Raw genomic sequence first — 25,745 nt, forward strand, 5'->3', positions numbered from 1 at the left:
GGATACAGAAGAGACTATAATATATACTACAGGGCTATATGGGTTAGCCTAAAGGTAGCTAGTGCAGTAGTAAAGAAAACTGGAGTTCAGCCTTTTTTATTTTGCCTAGTAACACAATTTATTAAAAAAAAAAACAAACCAACTTTAAAAGTCATAGCTTCTTTGTTTGCAGTTCTTAAAAAAATATAGACTGGCGAAAGACAGCTATTTTTCTTAGAAACACAAGTAAATTCAAATACTTCACATGTTCTGCCTTTCTTTATTTGGCATATTCCATTTACTATCCTTAATGTTGCAAGCTCAACTGAGATAATCCTTGATATTTTAGCAGGTATACTATTATTTTGACTCTATTACAACATAAAGCTTATGTCTTTATCCTTTTTTCTCTAATCCTTGTTTTACCTCTTTAGATTTTTCTGTATAAAGAATATTTCAAATCGTCTCCCAAATTTAAAAACACGCAAATACCTTGGCTTTAAGCAGATCTCTAGATTGTTCTACCTTCTCAAAATTCCTACCTTCTTATCATTAATTTTCCAAGTTATATTACAAAGAAAATAAACAAAAAAAAAAAAAAAAAACAACAAAAAACCCAAAAAAAAACCAAACAAGAAAAAGAAAACACAACCAAAACTCAGACCTGATTTTTTTTTTCTTATATTTTTGACCTTTTGTATTCACTAATCTTTATCTTACTACTGGAAAAAGAGTTGCATGAAGAAAAAGATTAAGATGGGGGAAAAGAGTCATTCTTCATATTACTGTGTTGTAATATTAGAACTGTTCATAGAGGTGAGTTAGGAGTAATATGGGAAAAGATCTGCTTGCTCTTGTGCCTTATGCTGCAATGTTTGACTTTCAAAATAAGCAAAAGAATATGTAAGGAGGTGACCTAGATTTTTACTGAGACACTGTGTTTTGTCATAAACATAAGAATGAAGCTTTAACTAAAAGCAACATGTAGTAGCTACTTAGCTGGCTCAGTGGTAGCTCACAGATGCAGACAATCAAAAGAATTACAGAATGGTGAGGTTGGAAGGGACCTCTGGAGGTCATCTCATCCAATACCCTGCCAAGCAGTCCATCCAATGACCCAAAGTTGGAACACCTCCATTTAAGTCACTGTAGTAGGCAAAAAGGAGCTTAAATTGTTGTAGTGATGCTGAGCAGAAGACCACTGTACATCGAGGAGTCAGCGAGACACAATACAGTTAGCTTGAGGAGCCTGAGACCTGTACCACATTTTGCTGCACATGCAGCATGGCTTTCAGACCTGTGCTGCACAGATCCTTTGGCCTGGGCACAACTTCAGCAAGCACATTGCAACACAGGAGCTTTTGGGAGCTCCCGCTCAGTATCAGCAACTACACCAGCTGCACATCCTTGCTTTTTATCTAGCAGCGTAGAAACAAGTTCTCATGAGAACATTGTTTCTCTTTGACTGTAGAAATTATTTGCTTCATCGTAAGAAAATCCTTTCATAGCTTGAATATAACAGCTTGATAACATTTTTATGGTATCATTACAGTTATGAGAATTAAAGTAGGTAGATCATGTAACCATACAACTCCCTTATTACACTGTCTTTAAAAAAACATATTCATCTTTTTAAGTATTTCATGTACACAAAATTATGTATGAACTAGTACAAGAAAAAGCTGAAGACTTAATTCATTTGCATCAAACTTTGATATTTTACTTTATTGTCTTTCAGATGAGAGAAAAACAAACACTATTCATTAGAGATGTCTTACTTGTGCAGTTTGGCAAGGATCCAGACCATGTTCCATTGGCAGTGCATTGTCTTACAGATGATCCGGAGAGTATGTATCCTTCCATGCATGAATAAATTACTGAATTAGAGAATGTAGTTCCATCAATACGAAATACTTTTCCATTAGCGGTTGTTCCTGGATTACCACATTGCACAGCTATAATGCAAAATGTTAAATATGTTTAAAATGTAGTAAAGATGATTTTTGACAGTCCTGCTGCCAGCAGTGTTATGTGGTAGAAATACGTGCTGCTGTTCTGAAAAATGTAAGTTTTGACCACCTACTGACAGGGCATGTTGTACAGTACATATCTGTTTCCATTAATTACTTGTTTTTACCCTTTTGCATTAGGGAAGCACAGCCTCCAAATTTAAGTTAAAAATATGAAATAAAGGAAAAATAGCTTACCTCTGAAAACAAACTCCCAATTACAAAACAGACAGATATACAGTTGTAGATTCAATTTGAATCCATAGTATGTATGCATTTATAGCATCACCAAAGTACATTTTCTACCTAATTCAAAGCACAGAATAGAGTCAAACTATTATTTCATAGGCATGTATAAGCCTGATGTTTCCCAGTTCTTTGATGATTAACTTTGTAATTGAAATGTGTCTTTCATATGTGATTACATATATACACATACATACATCTAATTGATATGTCCTAAACTATAACATACATACATGTGCATCACACACACACGTATATATATCTATATACCTATACACCTATATACCGTCTATGAACCAGATTCATAATTCAAGATTATATTTTTTTTGAGACAAAAATGACACCAAAACTATCTTAAAATGTAAAAGGGGTACTTCATTTCTGTAATAGATAAGATCAAAGAAGCACAGCAGACAGTTCAGCTGGGTTAAGCATACCCCTTTAGGTACCAGCATACAAACACATACACGTATTTATGTTAGGTCAGGATGGCAATCATTCAGCAGAAAGGGTATCAGAAAACCAGCATGTTGAATAAGGTTTTAAAATTAGATTATTTAAAACATATAATGCCGTCAACAGTGATAAAGTGGCAAGTAAGAGTACAGCTTCTCAAATGACTTTCTGCTTTTCAGGAAGCTTTTCTTTCAAAAGGAATCTCTTGGGAATTATTTCCTATTTTTGAATTAAGATAACTAAGGTAATAAATTATTGTCCAGAACTATTCCATTAGAACTTTCTTTAATGATAATACATCTGGCTTGAAATTTCTAGAATTATTTTTTCCAAATAAACTTGTTTCAGCATTTCATTTTTTATTGAAAAATGTCAACAGAATTAGTAAATAAAAATTTTAAGCCAACTGTTTATGACACAGATGAATCTAATGAAATCCTAACATTGACATTTTCCTAAAACTCAGTTCTTTTCTCTGATATCCAAATGTATGTATGTAATGGTTGCAATAAAAGATCAGGTGATGGTGTGATTTTTTTTTTTTTTTTAAGCAAAAATTGAGTTCTAGAGGCCTTACCTATTTCCTTTTCTGTTTGGTTTTTTTTTTTGTTTGAACTGGGTGACACAAATAGTTGATGCTAACACAAGATTAAGAAGAAATAAACAGTCCAGTACACCTTTTTTTTCTCAAAACTTTGAAAACATGCAGTTTTCCCATGGGTGCTGGGAGCTGATTTCAAATTTGTCACCTGACGCCAAGCTATTGTTTTGGTGTAGTAACTTACGAGAAAAAATTGTCAGTTCAAAATCAACTGTATACCAAAAATGGCAATATAAAATTGGTCTTCTGATCACTATTTTTAACAAGACAGTTTAAAAATACAGTGGATCCTCTGTGATTTACCTTTGCACTCTGGTTGTCTTCCTGTCCAACTTCCATTTGCCAGACATGTCCTTTCTTCTGAGCCATGGAGGATATAGCCAATATCACAGCTGAAATGGACTGTACTTTTAATTTTAAAATTGTTTTCTTCTCTAGAGCCATGACCTGGGATACCTGGATCACCGCAAGAACCAGCTGTGTCACCTAGAATTTAGAGTGCGAAGATCAGAATAAATACGAAACATTATTATGACACTGCATTTAAAATAATGTTTCTATATATTTATAAATATATTTGTATTTATGGAAAAAAGAAATCCATATATCTGAGTAGGTGTGAGTTCCTGTAATTACAAAATTACTGGATTCTCAAATAATTTCTTTGTACTTCTTTTATGTGAGTACAGAACAGAAATTGTAATTATCTCAAGATTCCCCTTAGATCATGCTAAAGTTTTGGTAACAGAATCATCAAACAAGAAAAGGGAAACAAAAAACAAGCCAAACAAAATACCCTTGACCATTTTTCATTTGAAATAAAGAATTCTGAGCAAAACCACAGTCCTGATCATAATTTTCTTGTTTACCTATACAGAATGTTCATATAATACTTCCTGTTTTTATTGTATCATTAGAGTTGTAGCAGTTTTATCAGTGAATGAAAGTTGTAGTCAACAATTTTACGTATATTTGACATGAAGAACTTCTCTGATTTATAGAGATGTTGAAAGTTCACTTCAAAGGCTGCCTAACAGCTAAATCTCCCTCAGCTAGAAATGCTTAGCAAATTCTAAGATAGAGTTACTGTTTTCTACTGTTTTATAGCAATGTCAAAATAATCAACATAGTAATAATATTAATAATAATATCTAAGACTATACATCTAAATCATTTATTGTGGGAGCTTTTAGGAAGCTCTAGGTAACACTGTATTTGCACAACAGATAAGTTATTCAAATCTTTTAGTATATACTTAGGATCTGCTGTTTCATCTGTTTAAAGGTCTTTAAGCTAGACTTCTATCTAATAAGAGATTAAGGTATATTGTGTTACTGAGAACACAGAAGAGTTGAATTCTAGAATCCTTGGAGCTGCTCTGTTCGGGTTTTCACCCATAGCATAGAGTTTTCTGTGAAACTTGCAAATAAACTGAACAGTCTTCTATACAAAAAATGTTTCAAATGTCAGAATATTTTTCAGAACGTTTTTTGTAGTTAGTTACACTAATGTAAGTAAAGAAGAAATATTTTAGGCAGCTAGAAGGCTTTAATTCAGATACTGAAGAACATCATATTACACATATATTCACATTTGTGACAATTATTAAAAGAGTTATACAAATTATGCAAAGAATGCCATATTTTTCTGGTATTAATTTAACTTTAAATAGCAGTAACAAGGGACGTTCTTACACAGAAATAGATAAAGTGGACTGCTCCAAGTACCAGAAGACCAAAAGTTGCAAACTCTGTATCATAGGGTTCTATGGGAAGTTAGGACTCCGGAGTTGTAAATGCAGAGAAAAACAGAGCTTCCCTTGTTTTGCTTGACACTGTATGTCTGTAAACTATACTGCTGGAGTGACTGGATGGACACATCTCTTTACTGACAAAAGCATGCACAGAACAGCTTTCTTTGCTTTGAGAATTACAGTGTCTGAGAAAATACTTTGTTTAGTCAAATGCATTTTTGTCACTTATAAAAGTAGTTCATATGGCTGCCTGCAGTTTTGTAGGTCATGCTTACTATTTTTTATTTCCTTTCATATAGGCCATGTTTCCTTCTTTCCCCACAAAGTCATTGAAAACCAGCATAACTCTAAGCACCTCACAGGAGCTGATCTGCACCATTACTTATAGGCTTATGGAAAGGAAAATGCAGTTATGGAGCCTCAGTCTGAAGGTGTATCTGGAGAGTCAAAGAAAAGGCAGAACTTTGCTTGAAAATGCAAAAAAGAACAAACCTGGCAGTTCATACTTATTCAACTCCTTTCTGAATCAGCTGACAAAGTAGGCTAATTGTGAACCACTCTCACTACTTTAGGAAACAATTTTATAGTTGCTTAAGTTAAACAAGCTTCAACCAACACTTTTCACTTGAGAATACACAAACTAATGTATCCATGCCTATTACACTGTGAACTGTTAGAGCATCTATGTGCAAAAAGTACATGGCCCTATGTATTCTAGCACCTTCAGAAAAAACAAATTAACTCAAGTAAGTATAAGAGCTAGCTGACTGGTTCAAAATCACAGACTCAAAAGTTTAGGCTCTTCTCTGTTTATGCACTTCATTATGTGAAACACATTAGTAAAGCAGCCTCCCAGGCCTGTTTAAAAAGAAACTGTAAATAGTTCCAAATTATTGTAAGCAAAAGACTTTTATAAGCTTGCAAAATACTTCATGTCCAAGTTACTCAGGTGACTTAACATCCCTCTAGTTTAAAATAGTCTGCTACATATTTTTACAATAATTTTAAAATGTCCTAGATCAAGATTTTTTTTTTGGTTTTGGGGAATCTGTATCTTACATTTTCCAATATGATTTATTTAGACTATGAAGGATTTGGAACCAGGCCTATTCATTATGCTATACTTGTAAAAACTCTACAATAACAGCTCATTTTTCAGCAAGTTATTTGGCATTATGCCTGAAAAAATTTTCAGATAAAAAAATGAAAATAGGTTTTTTACTATGCCAACTATAAATTACATATTCCTCGTGTAAATGAAATCTTGTGTTCCTTCCTAATGCCTAATTATTACTGTGAAACATTATTCTTGTAATCATAGAGAGGTCAACCACCAGCTCTTTTGATTGAAGGTTACAGAAATAATTTTTCTAAATGACTAATCACATCAGGAAGTTACAGAGATATAATCAATGACGTCACAACGGAACAATTTCTTATTACCTTATGCAGAGATTCAACTAAGAGATTTTCAAACTCAGTTATGAGCCATCCTTTACCCACATGTGTAACAAATTCTCAGTTGGCATTTAATCTTAATGCAAAGGAGGACATTTAAACCACCTAAGTAAGTGCATAACCATCTCTGCACTTAGAAGGAATTATAAGTTGGTGCAAATTTGTGACTCAGTGATGACCAGAAACTGTCCTTCTTAATGCTAACAGGCATCCATGAGATATGAAAATTCCTTCTTACTCTAGGAAGTGAAACATAAAGTACCATGTGACAAATGGAAACTGTCTTAGGGATGATGTGACAAAATCTGGTTACCTTGTATTTGCAGGCTTAGCATTTTCTCTTTGAATTCTTCCCCATATATTAAAAACACAAGCATGCTGTATTTTTTATCAGTTGAACATCCTATATTATGTATTATTAATATTATCCAAGAAAAAAAATACAATTTTTGAGGCTTTAATATGCATTAAAAATGAAGAAGTCAAGTTATTAAGGCTAATAATAAAATCCAATGATGTCACATATTTCTAGATACAAAATATGGAAATTCTGTATGGTAAACTGCAAATTACTTTAATATGAGAAAGCACTGGAGATAGATACACTCTTCGAAAACAATGTATGATACACTTTGAAAAACAAAATCTCAAAGTTGTCCAAAGCCAGAACTATAGTCAGGTACAGTTTAGCTACAGAAAAATAACAGTTTGTATCCTGTCACAATTTGATTTGCTATGATTAACATTTAAATCTATGTCAAAGAAATGTTTCTACATGTATTAAGAAAAATTCATCAGCTCTGATTAAAATTTCATATATGTAGCTAAAAAATTGTCATTAGAAAAAAAAAAAAAAGGATTTTCATATACCTCACTTACGAATGCTTATCCCAAGATATTTGAACATTTAATTTAATAGCAGGATGATTATAGAATTATTATTAACTTGTTTTCCAGTAAGTTCCTTTGATGTTTTCATATACATTTTTCAGGGCTCCTATTTCTTGTCTTGATATTTTTGTCTATTTTTTTTTTAATTCATAAATTAGATATTTTTTTTACGAAGACTCTAAACAGATTTTATCTAAAGAGGATCTTTTTCCCCAAACAAATATCTATGCACACTAGCTATAAAAAAAAAAAAAAAAATTTGAATTTGCAATTGATATAAATGTCTCATAATTTATTAAGTAATATTTAATATTAAATTTGATTTCTGGTGCGTAGCTCTAAACATCACAGGTTATAAGATCCTAATCTTTGTTTCCATTGTGGTATAATTTCCTCCGATTTTATTGATGGAATGTTAAGAAATCAAATTAGGTGTTCACATTTTCTAGTTTCAGTCACATTTTAGGTTGTAAAAGAAGATTATTGAAAGAAGACGGACTCACAGAGCAAGATAACATTTATATTTTCCTTGCCTGCAACCACTTCCTAGAAATTTGCAGTGGAAGCTTCAAATACTGAAAACTTCTTCCAACGATTTGGAATTTAGTGCAAGAAGCATCATTTAATTTTTTTTTTTTTTTTTTTTTTTTTTAATATTTCTGTGCCATGGGCTGTAAAAAAAACCAAAAACAAACCAAAACACCATATTCTGAAACTGTAGCTGACATAACTGGTTTATACCTGAATACACTAGAGAGATGAAGGCAGAAGTTAAAAAAAAATTTTGGAATATATGAGTATGTGAGACCCCACCTGGAGTACTGTGTCCATTTCTGGGGTCCACAGTTCAAGAAGGAGATACACCTGTTAGAGCAGGTTCGGAGGAAGATCACAAAAATTTAGCATAGGGCTGGAATACCTCTCCATGATAAAAGGCTGAGAAAGTTTGGGCTGTTTCATCTGGAAAAAGGAAGTCTCCAGGGAGACGTTACAGCAGCCTTTCAAGATGCATAAAAATATTAGGAAGATGGTGACTTTTTATCAAGGCCTTTAGTGACAGGACAAGGGGCAATGTTTTAAAACCGAAATAAGGTAGGCTTAGGTTAGAAATAAGGACATTTTTTGTAGGATGTTTGTGGTGGATATTGGAACGGGTTGCTGAGAGAAGTTGTGGATGCCCCACCCCTTGAAGTGTTCAAGGCCAGGTTGGATGGGGCTTTGAGCAACCTGGTCTAGTGGAAGGTGTCCCTATTCATTGCTAGGGGATTGGAGATGACCTTTGGAGGTTCCTTCCAACTCAAACTATTCTATGATTCTAGTGGAAGATGTCCCTGACCATGTCTGGGGGCTTGAACTAAATGATTTTAAAGACCTCTTCTGACCCAAACTGTTCTACGGTTTCATGATTTACTAATGCTGTAAAGAATCTCGTTTTTTTAGTGTGAAGCTAGTAGAGCAGTATTGTCAGATTTGCATATCAGTTATTTTTCATCTCTTGATTTGGCATTGTTGTAACCCAAGAAAAACATGTGACACTTTTCTTCCTATCTATCTTCTGCCTTGAAGGATATCTAAATACACTGAATTACATAGGTCTGAGTAAGGTCCAAAACCCCACTGATTTCTTTAAACTATATAATGGAAACATGACTATGACAAGAAAGAACCTCCCACAGTATTTACTGAGAATTGAAACTCTTAATATGATTAAACCGTGCTACAATCTGTGTTTACATACTCTACGATAAGAAACGGGATTTATCAAAATCCAAAATTGGATTTGTTTTTTCACTTGATCACTGATTTTAAAGTGAATCAAACAAATTGTGAAACAGAGCATTTCTAAGCATCAGGTTGTTGAGAAAAACATAACTAAATTTTCATGAGGGCTAATGTATTATAAGCATTAAAAATGCGTATAAAAAACCAATCACCCTATTTTGAAATTATGTGGAGCCCACTTGGCCTCATAAAGATGGATGTATCATGCAATTAAGACATACTTGTGGTGTCATTAAGTCAGTAGATATTTTGCTAGTTAAAAAAATACTCAACAAACCTACCATCTTGAAAAGATAAAGATGAAATGTTTCCCCATTGAAATTAGTACTTTCCAGAACTCACACAGGAAACATTTTCAAAATAAACTGGTTCCTTTAACATTGTACTGAATATACAATTTCTTTTTTGTATGTCACTGAGAATGAGACATATATGTATGCCATTGAGAAAGTCTACTTCTTCCAAACTATTTTCTTGTTAGTAGTTTATACCTTTTTTCACTTCTATTGAGATAATACGTCAGTTTTATGTATGACTTTCTAGGTTTTAAAATGACCTTTTGATAAAAATCAAAACACATTCAAAACAACTTCAGGACACATTCGTTAATTCAAAAATATTACCTGAGCAATGAGGAAGAGATCCACTCCAGTGCCCATTTAACTGACACGTGCGAGATGCTTGCCCTAACAGTGATCGTCTACCTGTGCAGGTATAATGAATGGTAGACCCAAACGTGTACTTATCTCCAGACAGGACTGCGTTAGGAGGAACGCCAGGATGGCCACAGTCAATCACTACAATGCATAATTATTGGAGATAAAAGAAGGTTATTATAACTGATCGAAAAGTTTGTAGTTATGATTTTCATCACTCTATACATCTATTTTGTGAAGAGACTGATATTTTTAGGGTTTGGGGGTGTGGGGCATATTATCTGATTGAAAATGCAAAATATATTACAGACCAAAAAATGTGAAACAAATATTTGGAGATGTCAAAAAGGTATTTAATTTATAAACATTCATGTCAAATTACATTAAATCACCAGGATGATCTTTATGGCATGAGCACACACACACACAAGCATACACTCATGTATATACTCTTCAGAGAAAAAATACACGAAGACAGTATCTGCCAAAGTCACTGCCAAGGTAGAGAATATGCAGACCTTCATCTTTCATTGACAGGTCCCAAATCATTGGTCATGACTTCTATTAGATCTATAAACAAAATCATTTTGCTAAATTTCACTATGAACCTTAATGCTAATATACTAATCTGAACTAATATACTAGTCTGGATCTACCTTCTTCTAGTTCAAAACCATTTCCCCTTGTCCTATCACTACAGGCACTACTAAAATGTCTGTCCCAACCTTTATTATTAGCCCTCTTTAAGTGTTGAAAGGTCATAATAAGGTCTCCCTGGAGCCTTCTCAGACAAAACTACCCTAACTCTCTCAGTCTTTCTTCACAGGAGTGGTGCTCCAGCCCTCTGCTCATTTTTGTGGCCCTCTTCTAGACCTGCTCCAACAGGTCCGTGTCTTTCATGTGCCAAGAACTCCAGAGCTGGATGCAGTACTGCAGGTGGAATCTCACAAGAGCAGAGCAGAGGGGGAGAATCATCTCCCTTGACCTGCTGGTCACACTTCTCTTGATGCAGTCCAGGATACAGTCAGCTTTCTGGGCTGTGAATGCACAGCTCACGTCCAGCTTTTCATCCACCAGTTTCCCCAAATTCTTCTCCACAGGGCTGCTCTCAATCCCTTCATCACACAGCCTGTATTGATACTGGGGGTTGCCCTGACCTCCAGCTGCAGAACCTTACACTTGGCCTTGCTGAAACTCATGAGGTTTGCATAGGCCCACTTCTCAAGCTTGTCCTCTGGATTCCATCCAGTCCCTTAGGCTGGTTAACTGCATCACTCAGCCTGGTGGTGTCTGCGAAGTTGCTGAGGGTGCATTCAGTCCCTCTATGTCATTGATGAAGATATTAAACATTACTGGTCCCAGTACAGACCTCTGAGGGACACCACTCATCACTGATATTCATCTGCACATTGAGTCACTGTTTGCTACCCTCTGTATGCAACCATTCAACCAATTCCTCATCCACTGACCAGTCCACCCATCAAATCCATCTTTCCAATTTAGAAGGATGTTGTGAGTGACTGTGTCAAAGGCCTTGCAGAAGTCCAGATAGACGACGTTCATAGCTCTTCTCTTGTCCACTGATGTAGTCATTCCATCATAGAAGGCCACTAAATTGGTCCAGGCATGACTTGCTCTTTGTGAAGCCATGCTGGCTGTCTTGAATCACAGGAGGATGTGTTGCATGATTTTCACAGGCACAGAGGTGAAGCCGTCAAGTCAGTAGTTCCCAGGGTTCTCCTTTCTACCCTTTCTAAAAATGTGTGCAACTTTCCCTCTGTATAGTCACCAGGGACTTGACCTGACTGCCATGACTTGGAGAGTGGACTCATGGACAGTGACTTGGCAACTACACCAGCCAGTTCCCTCAGGAGTTTTGGATGCATCTCGCCAGGTCCCATAGAGTTAGGTCTATTCAGGTTCCTCAGGTAGTCATGAACCTGATTTCTCTTACAGTGTGTGGCGCTTTTCTCTGCCAAGCCCTGTCTTGCAGTCCATCCACTCAATAGGTTTGCAAAGAGAGGTTGCTAGTGAAGACTAAGGTAAAAAAAAACCCAAAACAGTGGTTGCATACCTCAGCCTTTTCCTCATCCATGGTTACCACTTTGCCAGTTGTCTTCATCAGGGGCAGGGGTACGCTTCCTTTGACCTTCCTTTTCTGGCTGACATACCCATTTAAGCCCTTATTTTTCAGTCATGCCTCGGCCTTCCTGACCCCATCCCTACATAACCAGGCAGCATTCCTGGTACAGGTACTCTTCCCAGAATACCTCTCCCAGCTTCCACTACTTTTGAATTTCCTTCTTGGCCTTTCGTTTGACCAGCAGGTCTCATCTCACCCACACTGGTATCTTGCCATCCTTTCCTGATTTCTTATGCTTGGGGATTAAGAATTCTCACTTTCTACAGAAAATGTCCTTAAATATCTGCCAGCTGATCTCATCCTGTTCCATCACATACCTGCACAGTAACTTTTTATAGGTGTGTAAATTTAATCTTACATTAAGCTTTGATTCAGATTTAAAGGACAAAGAAGAAAAATAAAAGAGAATAATATTATTAATCTTCAGAGTATGTAAAATATCAGGTCAAATGTTATTTTTTCAGTATTATGGACAATTACCCATCAATCTCTGTCTCCCCCAGAACCTCTCTTTCCTAAAATAAATAAATAAATAAATAAATAAATAAATAAATAAATCCGAAAGATATGCAAATTTTTTTTTTTGCCAATGTGCCATTTCAATGGCTATTTCTTTTCCCCTGAAACCCATAACCCTTAAAACCCCAAACCAAAATACACAGTCAATACTGATAATGGGTGAGGTATATAACATTTTGGAAAAACAGAAAGAAGCGTAAATTCACATCTGCTTCTGGTCAACTATGATGACATACCAGTAAAATTACAGCATTATTAGTTTAAAGCCTGATTAAATTTACAAATGTTCAATTAAATGAAATGTTATACCCTAATTCTTGGGTATTGAATTAAAAAGTAGGCTCAAGGGTTTTTTAATCTGTATAGTTGTCAAAAACTTTTATCATTCTACCTGACAGCTATGAATGTCTGTATATGTCATATTGTGAGGGAGGAAATGTCAGAACAAGGTGCTGCAATAGATTTATCAAGAGGATGGCACACACACTAGCAAAAAACTAGCCTGTATTAATTGGAGATTTCAAGCTTGGAAGGTGTGGATTGTGTGCACTCACATCTCAGCAGCTTAAGAATAACAAATCAGAGCATGTCTATCAGAACTAAATCAAGAATACTTTGCCATACAAAATCCCTCTGATATAGGCACTGGAATTCTTTGACATATGTTGTCCAAACATGTCTTCATTTTTAGTACTTTTCAAATCTATTTTACTGGCCACATGTAATCAAATAGTGTAGGTCCCTGGAAGTCTTTAATTAAAAGACAGAGTTGAAATGGCATTGTGATCCAGGCCAATGCTGAATTCTGCTTCTTACAGGATTTACAGAAACTAGCAATCTAGCTATAACACATTTCAAAGGAATTGAGCCCCTTTACAAGTGAACAACTTCTTTTCTCCTGTTACCATGTCTCTTCTTCATGACTCTAGTGATATTTCAAAAAAAATCTCTGTACCTTTAGTTTTAGGTTTTCTTTCTCTTTGGGGACACATTAGTATTAAGTAACATTTATCTTTCTGAAACTGGAATGTTACCTTAAAGTTTAATGTGAAACTGTTAAACTCATTTTTATAAGCTTATCTGTGACTTGCAATCAAGCTATTTATCCTATCTAAGAATGGGACAACCTCCAGAACCACGGATATGAACGACAATAACAAAGTTTCAGGGGGGTTTATTTATTTGTTTATTTATTTATTTAAAGAGAGAGAGGAAAAACAGAAATGGAGAACCTTCAGTTAGGAACTAATACTGCAAATATCAGTCCATGAATCCTACATAAGGAACCCTTAGCCTGTTTTCCCCTTCAATCTCCAGAAAATAAAGATTTCAGCCTTTCTCAGAGAAAAAAACTGATCTTCAAGCAGAACGTTTTTCACAGACTTACAGAAAACTGGGTAAACCAGCTGTCCCATACAATTAAAAATATATGAAACATTTATGGGTGTATCTACATCACAGTTGCAAAGTTGTCCATGAAAAGCCAGAACAAAAACTACCTGCTCTTGCTGATCCCCTTCCTTAGTGGATCATATTACTATGATGTTCAGATACATAATTCACAGATATTTGTTTCATTTCCCAAAATTTCTCCAAGAATATAACTGCACTACTTCAGCTGCTACTAAGACCTTCCATCATTATTGCACACACACAAATGTATATGATTATTCTAGTTGCTGTCATGAGACTGATGGAAATGTTATGTAAGTTAATACCTAGTCCAGTCCACATTCTTTGTAGAAACATACACATTATCTACTTACTAATGCAGTCAGGCAGAGGTTTGTCCCAGTGACCATTTGGTTGACAAATTAAAACTGAAGAGCCAAATAAAAAATATCCAGGATTACAGTCATAAAATACCACTGTCCCATATGTGAAATTTCCATGTTCAATTTTACTTTCTCTTATGGAATTTGCAGGAATTCCAGGATCAGAACAATTGACCACTAAAAAGAAAAAGAGCACAGACTTGAGAGTCATACAATCTACTAAAATGGCCTTTAAATGGTCTCTTTTTATTTCTATGACAAACTTTCAATATGTTGATACCCTGATTTTATATTTAATGATACTGAATTAGGAAGATAATATGAAACCAGGAGATGCTAAACTCAGAGCAAATGAAAGGAGATGTTTCTTCACAGAACGTGATGATGCTGTAAAAGTATTAGCCACGAACAGTGACTGGACATAGCAACATATTGAATTTATACCCTTTTATAAACGACTGCGCACAGCTGGAAGGCTAGACATGCCTCTGGTCTAACCCAAACAGCCATGCAAATGTACTTATGTTCCTATACTAACATTTTGATAATGAAGCACCTTTGAAGCAGATGCTTTCAGCTAAAGGGCACACGATCAGTTAGGTAAGACTGTGGTGCTCCTACCAGAACAGGGAAATATCCCAGCAAATGGGTATGTGCTTTTTTAAAAAAAGGGTATTTGATGGTTAAGAATACTGATGGACTTTTTTTTGAGTCTACAATTTAAGATTCAGATGTTTGAAAAAATCAGTGAAGATTTTTATTTGATTGATTGGTTGGGTTGTTTTTTTTTTCCTTTTTTGATACATACAGCTAGTGAGGGGACTATAATACTTATTCTGGGGGTCATGAAGATTTTTTTAGAAGTTTCCATGCAATAGACTCCTCTGGTCAAGTAAACACATCATCACCTACTCAAAAAACTACTTACTCCAGAAAACTACAGTTCATGTAAAAATTACTATCCCTATAAACTTAGAATCAGTTTCATGTTTATATGCATAGATGTGTATGTATCTGTGTGCACGTATATATATTTCTGCATGTGCATGAATGTTTGTACATAAAAGTATCAGAATATGCTGAAAATCTTTGTAATCTAAAAAGAAATAAAGCTATTTGTCAGATGCAATTTAAAATCCTTTTTCTTACCTACATCACTCAATACAGTTATTTTACAGCTCACCTATTTCTCTCTAGTCATTACCCTAAATGTTGGAGTCTGCTTGTGTAGGACTCCTGGGAGTTCTCAATTATTGGTACCACAAGACTAGAATAGATATATTTTTCAAGGACAGAAATAACTTTCTAGCAACTGGACTGAAAATGAGGTTTACTGGGTACCCTTAATACATGGTATGTGTTTAGTATGGCAAATTAAAAAAAAAACAACAAAACTTCTCATCAAAAAAGGTCCTTGGAAGTTTAAGTTCTGTAAACTATTTGGCAATACCACTTAAGGCAAAGTGATCAAAGGAAAGTGGAGAACACCTACTGGAAGGAAAGTACAGTAAGTAAAATTACTATAAATACATAATGTGACCGAGTCTGTGTACAGGTAAAAGTCCATAGAAACTGCTGGGAAGATGTTGAGAATCAATCAGCACAATTTCTGCATTTGTGCAATCAGGTTACAGGAAAAAAACACATTTTTCTAAATTAGAACAATTAAAATATTTAAAAAGCACATAAGAACAGACTTTAAATGGATAATGGTGTTAAAACCTTTCTAGAATTGCTTATGAAAACTCAAACAGAAATAACTTCACATATTTTTATTTTCAGTGGAATAATTTTAAATATAATATCTGGAAGTGTTGATAACCAACCTTAACGGATTATGTTAACAAATTAGAATAAAAATTTAAAAATTTAAGATAAGCAGTCAGCTCACTGGAAATGAAAAAGAAAAAACATGTTTTCTTATGCAACTATTAGAACTATGTTGGCTAAAAACACAGGGAACATTATTCTGGGACTTAAGCTCTTCATTATCTCTGCATAATTTTGCTTAAGGGACTTGTATAAAACAATTAAAAAAAAAAGAATACCAACTAAAGAAACCTAAGAAAGTTTCTCTGCAACAGTTATCCTGGCAATGTGAATGTAGAACAAACCTAACTGAAAAATAATAGAATCATGAAACATCTCTAATAATTTGATGCCTGTTAATAAGGGAGTTTCCAGTTTTTTCTTGATAGAGTCCCTTTACCTTCAGTTTATTTTCACATTAATTTTCTAACTAAGTTTGAAATCTGTAAATACATTCTTACCTTTGCATATTGGAGGTGGGTGGCTCCACTGCCTATTAGCCTGACACTGTGCTTTCATTGGTCCTTGCATAACATATCCAGTATTACATGAGAATGTCACAACGTCATTGAAGTTGAAGCCATTTCCACTTGTTCTTCCATAAATAGGACTACCAGGGTGACCACAGCTAATGGCTAGCATAGCACAAAACAAAGAAACAAAAAACAGTGCATGTTGCTATCACTTTTCATGCTTTAAGATATCATTAAGATAATCATTATAATCACTAGATAATACTATTTTAAAGTTTGATATTCTAAGATTCTGAGTACTTTCCATGAAAGATTCACATTCTCTGAACTGAATAAGAACTAAGACATACATTAGAAAATGTTGGAGCACTTATCTAAATATGTAAATAAACTGAATAGAATTTGCCATGCAGAATGAAGAAAGCTTTTCTGAAGAATCAGAAGAAAAGCAAGCACTTGATTTTCACTACATATAGCCTGAAATCAAAAGGAAGTATTTCAGTGCATTAGTTCCTCAGGTATTATTTCTTTACAAATACGTCCTAGTATCAACTCACTCTGTTTTATCTTTCCAGCTTAAGTACTTAGTGAAGTTATAAATTTATGACTAGATATATGACTAGATGTCGTGGTTTAAACCCTGTCATCAAGTTAGCCATGCAGTCCACTTCCCTTCCCCCTGCCCTTTCTTCCCCCCCTCCCCTTCTCCCGGAGAGACGGGGAGGAGAATCGAAAGAATGCAACTCCCACGGGTTGAGATAAGAACAGTCCAGTAACTAAGGTATAACACAAACCACTACTGCTGCCACCAATAATAATAATGATAAAGGAAATAACAAGGGAAGAGAATACAATACCACCTGCCGAAAACCAGCCCGACTGAGCAGTGAGCCAGCCCTTCCGGGTAACTCCCAGTTACATCCCGGGCATGACGTGCTGTGGTATGGAATACCTCTTTGGCTAGTTTGGGTCAGGTGTCCTGTCTCTGCTTCCTCACGGCTTCCCCTCCTCCCTGGCAGAGCATGAGACTCAGAAAGTCCTTGGTCAGACTAAACATTTGAGCAGTAACTAAAAACATCGGTGTTATCAGCGCTGTTCCCAGGCCGAAAGTCAAAAACACAGCGCTGTACCACCTACTAAGAAGGAGAAAAATGACTGCTACTGCTGAACCCAGGATGCTAGACAAGTATCACAATGACTATGGGCACTTGTATTTATACAAGAAGGTAAAATTTCTTTTCTGTGCCCACAAAGACCAGATGCAAAAATTGTAAGGAAAAGAAAACATAATTTTATAAAATTAATTAAAAAAATGTGTAAATATTTTCTTCCATGTTCCAACAAACCAGTTGTTGATAAATAACATGTTCATAAATAATTTTAAATTAAAAAACCCAACCCAGAATAAATTATTTAAATCAATTTTTGATCACTTTAAAAACCATATTTTTTTCTAAATTAATTTTTTTAGGTCTAACAATGTATGTTCTTTTTCTCTGTGTACAACAGACTCATCATGATAACTCTAAAAGAAACCCACTAATATAAACTAAATAACTTTTTTAGCAACAATACAAAACTGAAAATGGTCCTTCAGAATGAGTATAGCATGCAGACCAGTCACAGAATAATTTATGAAGTCAAATTGAATTCTGCATGTTTTACTAATATCATCATTTTTTTTAATTAAATATATTACCTTTATGTTACTGGTAACAGAAATTTTTATATAAGGAATTGCATTTTTTTCCCCCAAGAGAGTAACTGGAATCACACACTGAACTGCTAACATTTGCAATACTGTCAGGCAAAGATATGCACTCAGCCTACAGAGATTTTGGGGCTTTTTTTTAAAGAAAATATAATAACAATAAAAATTATTCTTTTAAAAACAGAAGTATGAAAGTGCATAAAATTTTCATTAATACACATGCATATTCAGTAGCAATACACAACAATAGCAATATGTCTGCCCACTGTATGAGCAAGAAGAATGATGAATCCAAAAGTGAAAAGGTCAGAATTTTTAATTTTAAACACATCTCAAAAATGCAATTAAGTAATCTAAAGTGAAATAAAAAAATGCAAGAGTATTTTTCTACACATCATTTGAACCTTTGATCTGAAGTGGAGCTGCTCCTGATTAATAAAGATAAATGCAGCTGTTGTTTATAGCAGCCTTTTTGCACATATAAGGTCTTTCCTAAACCTTGTGTCCTTTTCTGAAGTGATATATTGTACAGTCTCCTGTATTCACAGAAGCAGCATCCATTTGATTAGAGAATACATTCATCTTTCTCTGCTGTTAGCACATCGAAAATGCACTTTTTTTTCACTAATTCAGTTCTAAAATTAATGTTAATATTTTAATTTAGAATTATTAACAGTGTCTAATTTTATTGCCTTAAAAGTTAACTATAAAGAAGTGTGCTGATCTGAAATGTAATATAAAGAAGTAATGATCTATTACTATTTCATAAAGTGAAAACAAAATTAAGAAATACAATTATTTTAGTGGTTTTATGTACATCTAGTTCTCTGTAAAACAAAGTAAAGAGTGAGTGGTAAGGGTAATGAACTGACATTGTGGATTATGATTCATCATTCAGCTAGTTTCTGATACAAAAATGTAGGTGTAAAAACAGAATATTTGGAGGTCGACTAATACATTTTCAATAGACTGATATTAATGAACCTGAACTAATGAAACATAATTGTAGTTTCCTTGAGAATCCTTCAAGAACTCTCCAATTCTCTTAACTGGAACATAGCATTTTTATTTATTTTTTTTGTTACTCCTTAATGTGATATGTTGAAATACTTATCACACAAAAGGATCCTCATTACCAAAATGCAAAATTCATGCTAAAAAAGCCAAAACCAGAAAACAAAGTAACAGTATCTCTGTGAGGAGAAAAAAACAAAACAAAACAAAACAAATAAAACCAGTGTATGCTTGTTGCAACAAATATTTTAATCATCAATGCTGACAGTGTAATTCAAGAGTATCTACTTATCTAACGACAGCAATGAAAGTCAATGTACATTATTTCCAAAAGCCACTAAGGAACATGAAGCCATTTTCAAATTTGAGTAAGACCTAAGTCCCATCACTTTTTGAATAAACTCTATATTCATATAAAAATCACAGGTATTTAGTAGCCAAAAGAAGCAATGGAAATTTTAAGTGACAACACAGAACTTCAACTTATAGATGAATCACAGATTTGAGGTGGCCACATAATTTTTGAAGATCTGTTTTAAATATTCTGGGGGGTGGATGATAGGGGTGGAGGGTGCAGACAAGAGTTTGCTTGGGTTTTTTTCAAATGAATACTAAGTTGCAAAGTAAGTCCTCATCTTGCCTGACACAGACATTTCTGTAATATGGATCACTATGTGCTGCCATGCTTACTTACGCACACAGGATGGAAGCTGTCCAGACCAGTGATGATCCTGTTGACATATACGTACAGAAGAACCAATCAACCGAAACCCAGGACTGCACTGATATACAACTGTGTCTCTATATCCGTAATTTTCTCCAATTACTTGACCATTGACTATAAGATCTGGAATACCACAGTGACCAGCTATGTTTTTTTCAAAGTAAAAAAAAACACAAAGAAAAATTAGTAAATATGCCAGAGAAATTTTTAGCTATAATTACTTAATTAAAACAAAGAAATGCTGAACAGCTTTAACATTTTTTTTTTAATTTATTTCATTTTTCATTACTTCATTCTTCATAGAGTTTATTTTCATTAATTTGGGGAAACCTGATAGAACGCAATTGTCTAAGCAGAAATGTACACATATAAAAAATTATAAAAAGACACTGTATTAAAAACATTAAATGTCATATATGTAATCAAATTTATTTTCAAAAATGTAAATCCTATTTATTAAAACTTTTATAATTCTATATTATTTCCCTTAGTTTTCTCTTAAGATTAAACTCAACAAAGTTAGCATTACACCACTCCATATTTAAATGAAAATTAAAAATACATATAAGTACAAATAAAAATAATATAAATATTATAAATATCAATCCACATGAATTTCTTCTTACAATGGAAACAAATTAATTTGAACAATACATTGCTGGAATCTGACTCTGGATTGACTTCCATTTTTATTTTCTTATTGATCCCAGAGGAATCCCCAAAAAGATTAACACATCTGGGTTACAGACAGTCAGTGCAGCTACATCCAAATGTCCTGCAAACAAAAACCATTGTATATCTCGTCATAATCTTCTACCCTTATTCTCAAAATACAAGAATTTTTTTATTTATGCCACCAAAGTCACAGACAGTTAATCCAGACAGAGTCTGGGAAAAAAATGGACCATGTGTCATTTGTTATTATTTTCCTTAATAAACTCTGGAAAATGGGCACTATTATTCAGCAAATAATGTGGTAATGCAAAATGCTCTGAGAGTGGTTGACCTCATGAAGACTGTGTCATATGGCAGAGAAGTCACTGCAGAAACAATTATGGCAAGCAAGAAAAACAACCAGTGTTTCATCTAGTACTTTAGTGAAAAAGAAATATTACCAGCCACTCAAATTTCTCTGTTCTCCTTTTCTCCACTACTTCCCTTCTTCCCTCCCAAACAAATCTCCAAAACATGGGTCTGACAATAAGAAAGGACATTTAGCAGCAGTATAGTTTGGATTGTTTTTTTCCTTTGAACTTTCAAGTGTTTATAATACTCTGGTGTAATTTTCGGCATTTTGCCTCATTCTTTCAGGGCTAGAAACTTCCTATATAAAAAAATAAAAGAATAAAAAAACCAAAACAAAACAAAACACCCCCCCCCCAAAAAAAAAAAAAGTTTTTCTTATAACTTACATCTGGCAGCTTAAGCTTCGTATAGTATTTCATCACATGAATCATGATAATGTCTGAATCTACAGTAGAGGTAGAACATGAAAATATACACTTATTAAATTGATGAGTACAATTTGACTTCGTCATTAAGAATGGGAGTCCAAATCTGGTACTGTTCAAGGGTATATTCCACCCTTGTTTGCTCCTTCCCTATTTCCCTCATTGTTAAATAAGGACCAGACATACTTGAAATTTGTTTGATGTTTTCTGAGATAAGATGGCATATTAAATGTTCATATAATTTTTGTCAAAGTACTTCGTGATTCTCCAGGGAAGTCATAATCTGTTTAGTCAGCTGATCGGACCTAGCACAGCTAGAGCCGGAGCCGACACGCTTCAGAGACCACGAGATTCAGAAGAGATTAGGAAAATCAGAGGGGATAGCGCAGAGACATCGCAATTCCCGACATCGCGATTCCCGACATCTCCTGATCCCCGAAGCCCCAGCAGCCCTTGCGAGAGAGCGGCTGATGTGACAGGGGGCGTTTCCACGGTAACGGCGACCGCACCCCTGCCCCTTGCCTTGAAAGAGCCTCTGAGAGGGCAGCGACGTCTCTGCCCACCGGGCGCAGGGAGGAACAAGCAGGTCGTGTTGCGAACCGTGTTGCTGGTGTCCCAGACTGCTGACCAATATGGTCGCCTCCAGAAGGAGAGCTTGCAGTAAGGAGACTGTAGCAACTCAGACAAAGACCCCGTCCCAAACCGTGGCTGTTCAGGTCTCTGGCTGCAGGGAGTGCCAGAGCCTGCTGCTGCCGAGGGAGGGAGGCCAGCATTCCACCTGCGTGAGGTGTGAGCAGGTAGAAGATCTGCTTAGATTGGTGGCAGAACTTAAGGAGGAGGTCGAGACACTGAGGACCATCAGGGAGTGTGAAAGGGAGATCAACTGGTGGAGTAACTCCCTGGCGTGCCAGTCGGAACGGTTCCAGGGAGATACCCCCCAAAAGGGGATGGACCCCCTGCCCTCTCAGACAGAGGGGGATGGCCCGAGACAGCTCCTGCCCTGTAGCTGTCGCACAGAGGTAAGGGACCAAAAAGATGATGAGGGCTGGAAGCGAGTTCCAGTTCAGAGTCGTGGGCAACCCTCCTCCCTTCCTGCCCTGCTTCCCCAGGTGCCCCTCCGTAATAGGTTTGAGGCCCTGGATCTTGATGGAGAGGTAGGTGAGGATGTGATGCAAGGCCAGACTACAAGGTCACATAGGAAAAGGCGGTCGACTTCGCACCTCAAGACTGTCTCTGATAAGAAAGAAAGAAAGGTCATTGTCATAGACGATTCGCTTCTGAGAGGAACAGAGGGCCCGATATGCAGAGTTGACCCTCATCACAGGGAAGTGTGTAGTCTGCCTGGAGCCCGGATCAGGGATATCACCAGGGCGCTCCCCAGCCTGGTGCACCCGACAGACTACTACCCGCTGCTGGTCTTCCAGACAGGTGGGGGGGAAGCTGCTTCCCGCAGTCTGAGGGGGATGAAGAAAGACTACAGGGCCTTGGGGCGGATGGTGAAAGAGTCTGGGGCTCAAGTGATCTTCTCCTCACTTCTTCCATCTTCCGGTGATGATGTGGGACTGAATGGGAAAATTCAGTCCATAAACGATTGGCTACGAGACTGATGCTTCAGGCAGGGCTTTGGGTTCTTTCATAATAGCTGGTTTTATAAGGCTCCAGACCGGATAATGGCACGTGGGAAAGGTTTATCTCACCGAGGCAAATGGATGCTGGGGCATGAATTAGCAGGGCTCATTTGGAGAGCTTTAAACTAGATTCGAAGGGGGATGGGGTTGTAACTGGGCTTGCCCCAGTGGGGCAGCACTCTAGGATTGATGAAGACTGGGAGGCCTCCTATAATCCTAGGGTGAAATCGGTGAGCTCAGCTCCCTCCTTGAAATGCCTATACACCAATGCGTGCAGCATGGGAAATAAGCAGGAGGAGTTGGAGACCTGTGTTAAGTCAGGAGATTATGATCTGGTGGCAATTACAGAGACATGGTGGGACAGCTCGCATGACTGGAATATACTCATGGAGGGCTATGTCCTTTTCAGGAAAGACAGGCCAGCCAGGCGGGGTGGTGGGGTTGCTCTTTATGTGCGAGAGCAGCTGCAATGTACTGAGTTCTGTCCAGGGACAGGGGACGAGCGAGTTGAGAGTCTGTGGGTGAGAATTCAGGGGCAGGCTGGCAGGGGCGATACTGTTGTGGGTGTCTGTTACAGGCCACCAGATCAGGGTGAGGAAGTTGACGAGGCCTTCTACAGGCAGCTGAGAGCGGCCTCACAGTCACAGGCCCTGGTCGTCGTGGGGGATTTTAACTTCCCTGATGTTTGCTGGAAGGACTACTCAGCAACCCAGCCACAGTCCAGGAGGTTCCTCCAGTGTATGGATGATAACTTCCTCATGCAAATGGTGGATGAGACAACCAGGAGAGGAGCGCTGCTGGATCTCATCCTCACTAACAAGGAGGGGCTGGTCGAAGCAGTAAAGGTTGAGGGCTGCCTTGGTTGCAGCGACCACGAGATGGTGGAATTCAGGATCTTGTGTGGTAGGACCAGTACAATAGCAAGTAGAATTGCAACCCTGGACTTCAGCAGGGCAAACTTTGGCCTTTTCAAGCAATTGCTAGAGGAAATCCCATGGGCAAGGCTGCTTGAAGGTAAAGGGGCCAAAGATAGTTGGTTGGCATTCAAGGATTGCTTATTCCGAGCTCAAGAGCAGAGCATCCCGACATGTATGAAGTCAAGGAAGAGGGCCAGGAGGCCTGCATGGCTAAATAAGGAACTGCTGGGTATGCTCAAGTGGAAGAGGAGAGTTTACAGGTCATGGAAGGAGGGGCTGGCCACTTGGGAGGAATATAAGGCTGCTGCTAGAGGATGTAGGAAGGCAGCTAGGATGGCTAAGGCCTGCTTAGAATTAAATCTGGCAAGAGGGGTCAAGGACAGCAGAAAGAGCTTTTTCAAATACATAGCTGATAAAACTAACACCAGAGGCAAGGTAGGCCCACTGGTGAATGGGATGGGTGCCCTGATGACAGAAGATACAGAGATGGCAGAGTTATTGGATGCCTTCTTTGTCTCTGTCTACTCTGCCGGAGGCAGTCCTGAAGAGCCCTGTACTCCTGAGACCTCAGGTGAAGTCAGGTCACTGGAGCAGTTTGCCTTAGTCAATGAGGAATGGGTTAGAGACCAGTTGAGCAATCTGGACATCCATAAATCCATGGGTCCAGATGGGATGCACCCGCGGGTGCTGAGGGAACTGGTGGAAGTCATTGCTAGACCACTCTCCATCACCTTTACCAAGTCTTGGGAAACGGGAGAGGTGCCTGAGGACTGGAGGAAAGCAAATGTCACTCCAGTCTTCAAAAAGGGCAAGAAGGAGGATCCGGGTAACTGTAGACCGGTCAGCCTCACCTCCATCCCTGGGAAAGTGATGGAGCACCTTATCCTTGATGCCATCTTAAGGCATGTCAAGGATAAGAGGGTTATGAGGGGCAGTCAACATGGCTTTACCAAGGGGAAGTCATGCTTGACCAACCTCATAGCCTTTTATGAGGAAATAACACAATGGATGGATGATGGCAGAGCGGTGGATGTGGTCTACCTTGACTTCAGCAAAGCATTTGACACAGTCTCCCACAGCATCCTCATAGCTAAATTGAGGAAGTGTGGTCTGGATGATCAGGTGGTGAGGTGGACCGCAAACTGGCTGAAGGAAAGAAGCCAGAGAGTTGTAGTCTATGGGGTGGAGTCTAGTTGGAGGCCTGTATCTAGTGGAGTGCCTCAAGGATCAGTATTGGGACCAGTATTATTTAATATATTCATCAATGATTTAGATGAGGGAATTGAGTGTACTATCAGCAAGTTTGCTGATGACACTAAGCTGGGAGGAGTGGCTGACACGCCAGAAGGCTGTGCTGCCATCCAGCGTGACCTGGACAGGCTGGAGAGTTGGGCAGGGAGTAACTTGATGAAATTCAACAAGGGAAAGTGTAGAGTCCTGCATCTGGGCAGGAACAACCCTAGGTTCCAGTATAGGTTGGGGAACGACCTGTTAGAGAGTAGTGTAGGGGAGAGGGACCTGGGGGTCCTAGTGGACGGCAGGATGACCATGAGCCAACACTGTGCCCTTGTGGCCAAGAAGGCCAATGGCATCCTAGGGTGTATTAGAAGGGGGGTGGTTAGTAGGTCGAGAGAGGTCCTCCTCCCCCTCTACTCTGCCCTGGTGAGACCGCATCTGGAATATTGTGTCCAGTTCTGGGCCCCTCAGTTCAAGAAGGACAGGGACCTGCTGGAGAGAGTCCAGCGCAGGG

The 25,745-nt window shown here is 37.3% G+C and overlaps 1 protein-coding gene across 3 annotated transcripts in view; it reads right to left on the minus strand.

The window, feature by feature from the left end:
* CSMD3 (CUB and Sushi multiple domains 3) overlaps positions 1-25,745 on the minus strand; it is a gene marked incomplete at both ends in the record, with an annotated part of 652,566 nt that overhangs the window by 38,061 nt on the left and 588,760 nt on the right. For all 3 annotated transcript variants that reach the window (XM_080610435.1, XM_080610434.1, XM_080610433.1), the window contains 6 exons: positions 1,758-1,934; positions 3,595-3,777; positions 9,799-9,972; positions 14,260-14,445; positions 16,539-16,712; positions 19,970-20,143. In XM_080610435.1, coding sequence (XP_080466561.1) covers positions 1,758-1,934; positions 3,595-3,777; positions 9,799-9,972; positions 14,260-14,445; positions 16,539-16,712; positions 19,970-20,143 — 1,068 coding nt within the window. The remainder of the gene's footprint in view (positions 1-1,757; positions 1,935-3,594; positions 3,778-9,798; positions 9,973-14,259; positions 14,446-16,538; positions 16,713-19,969; positions 20,144-25,745) is intronic.

This window comes from Psittacula echo (genome assembly GCF_963264785.1).
Source record: "Psittacula echo genome assembly, chromosome: 2".
NCBI classification, from domain to species: Eukaryota; Metazoa; Chordata; class Aves; order Psittaciformes; family Psittacidae; genus Psittacula; species Psittacula echo.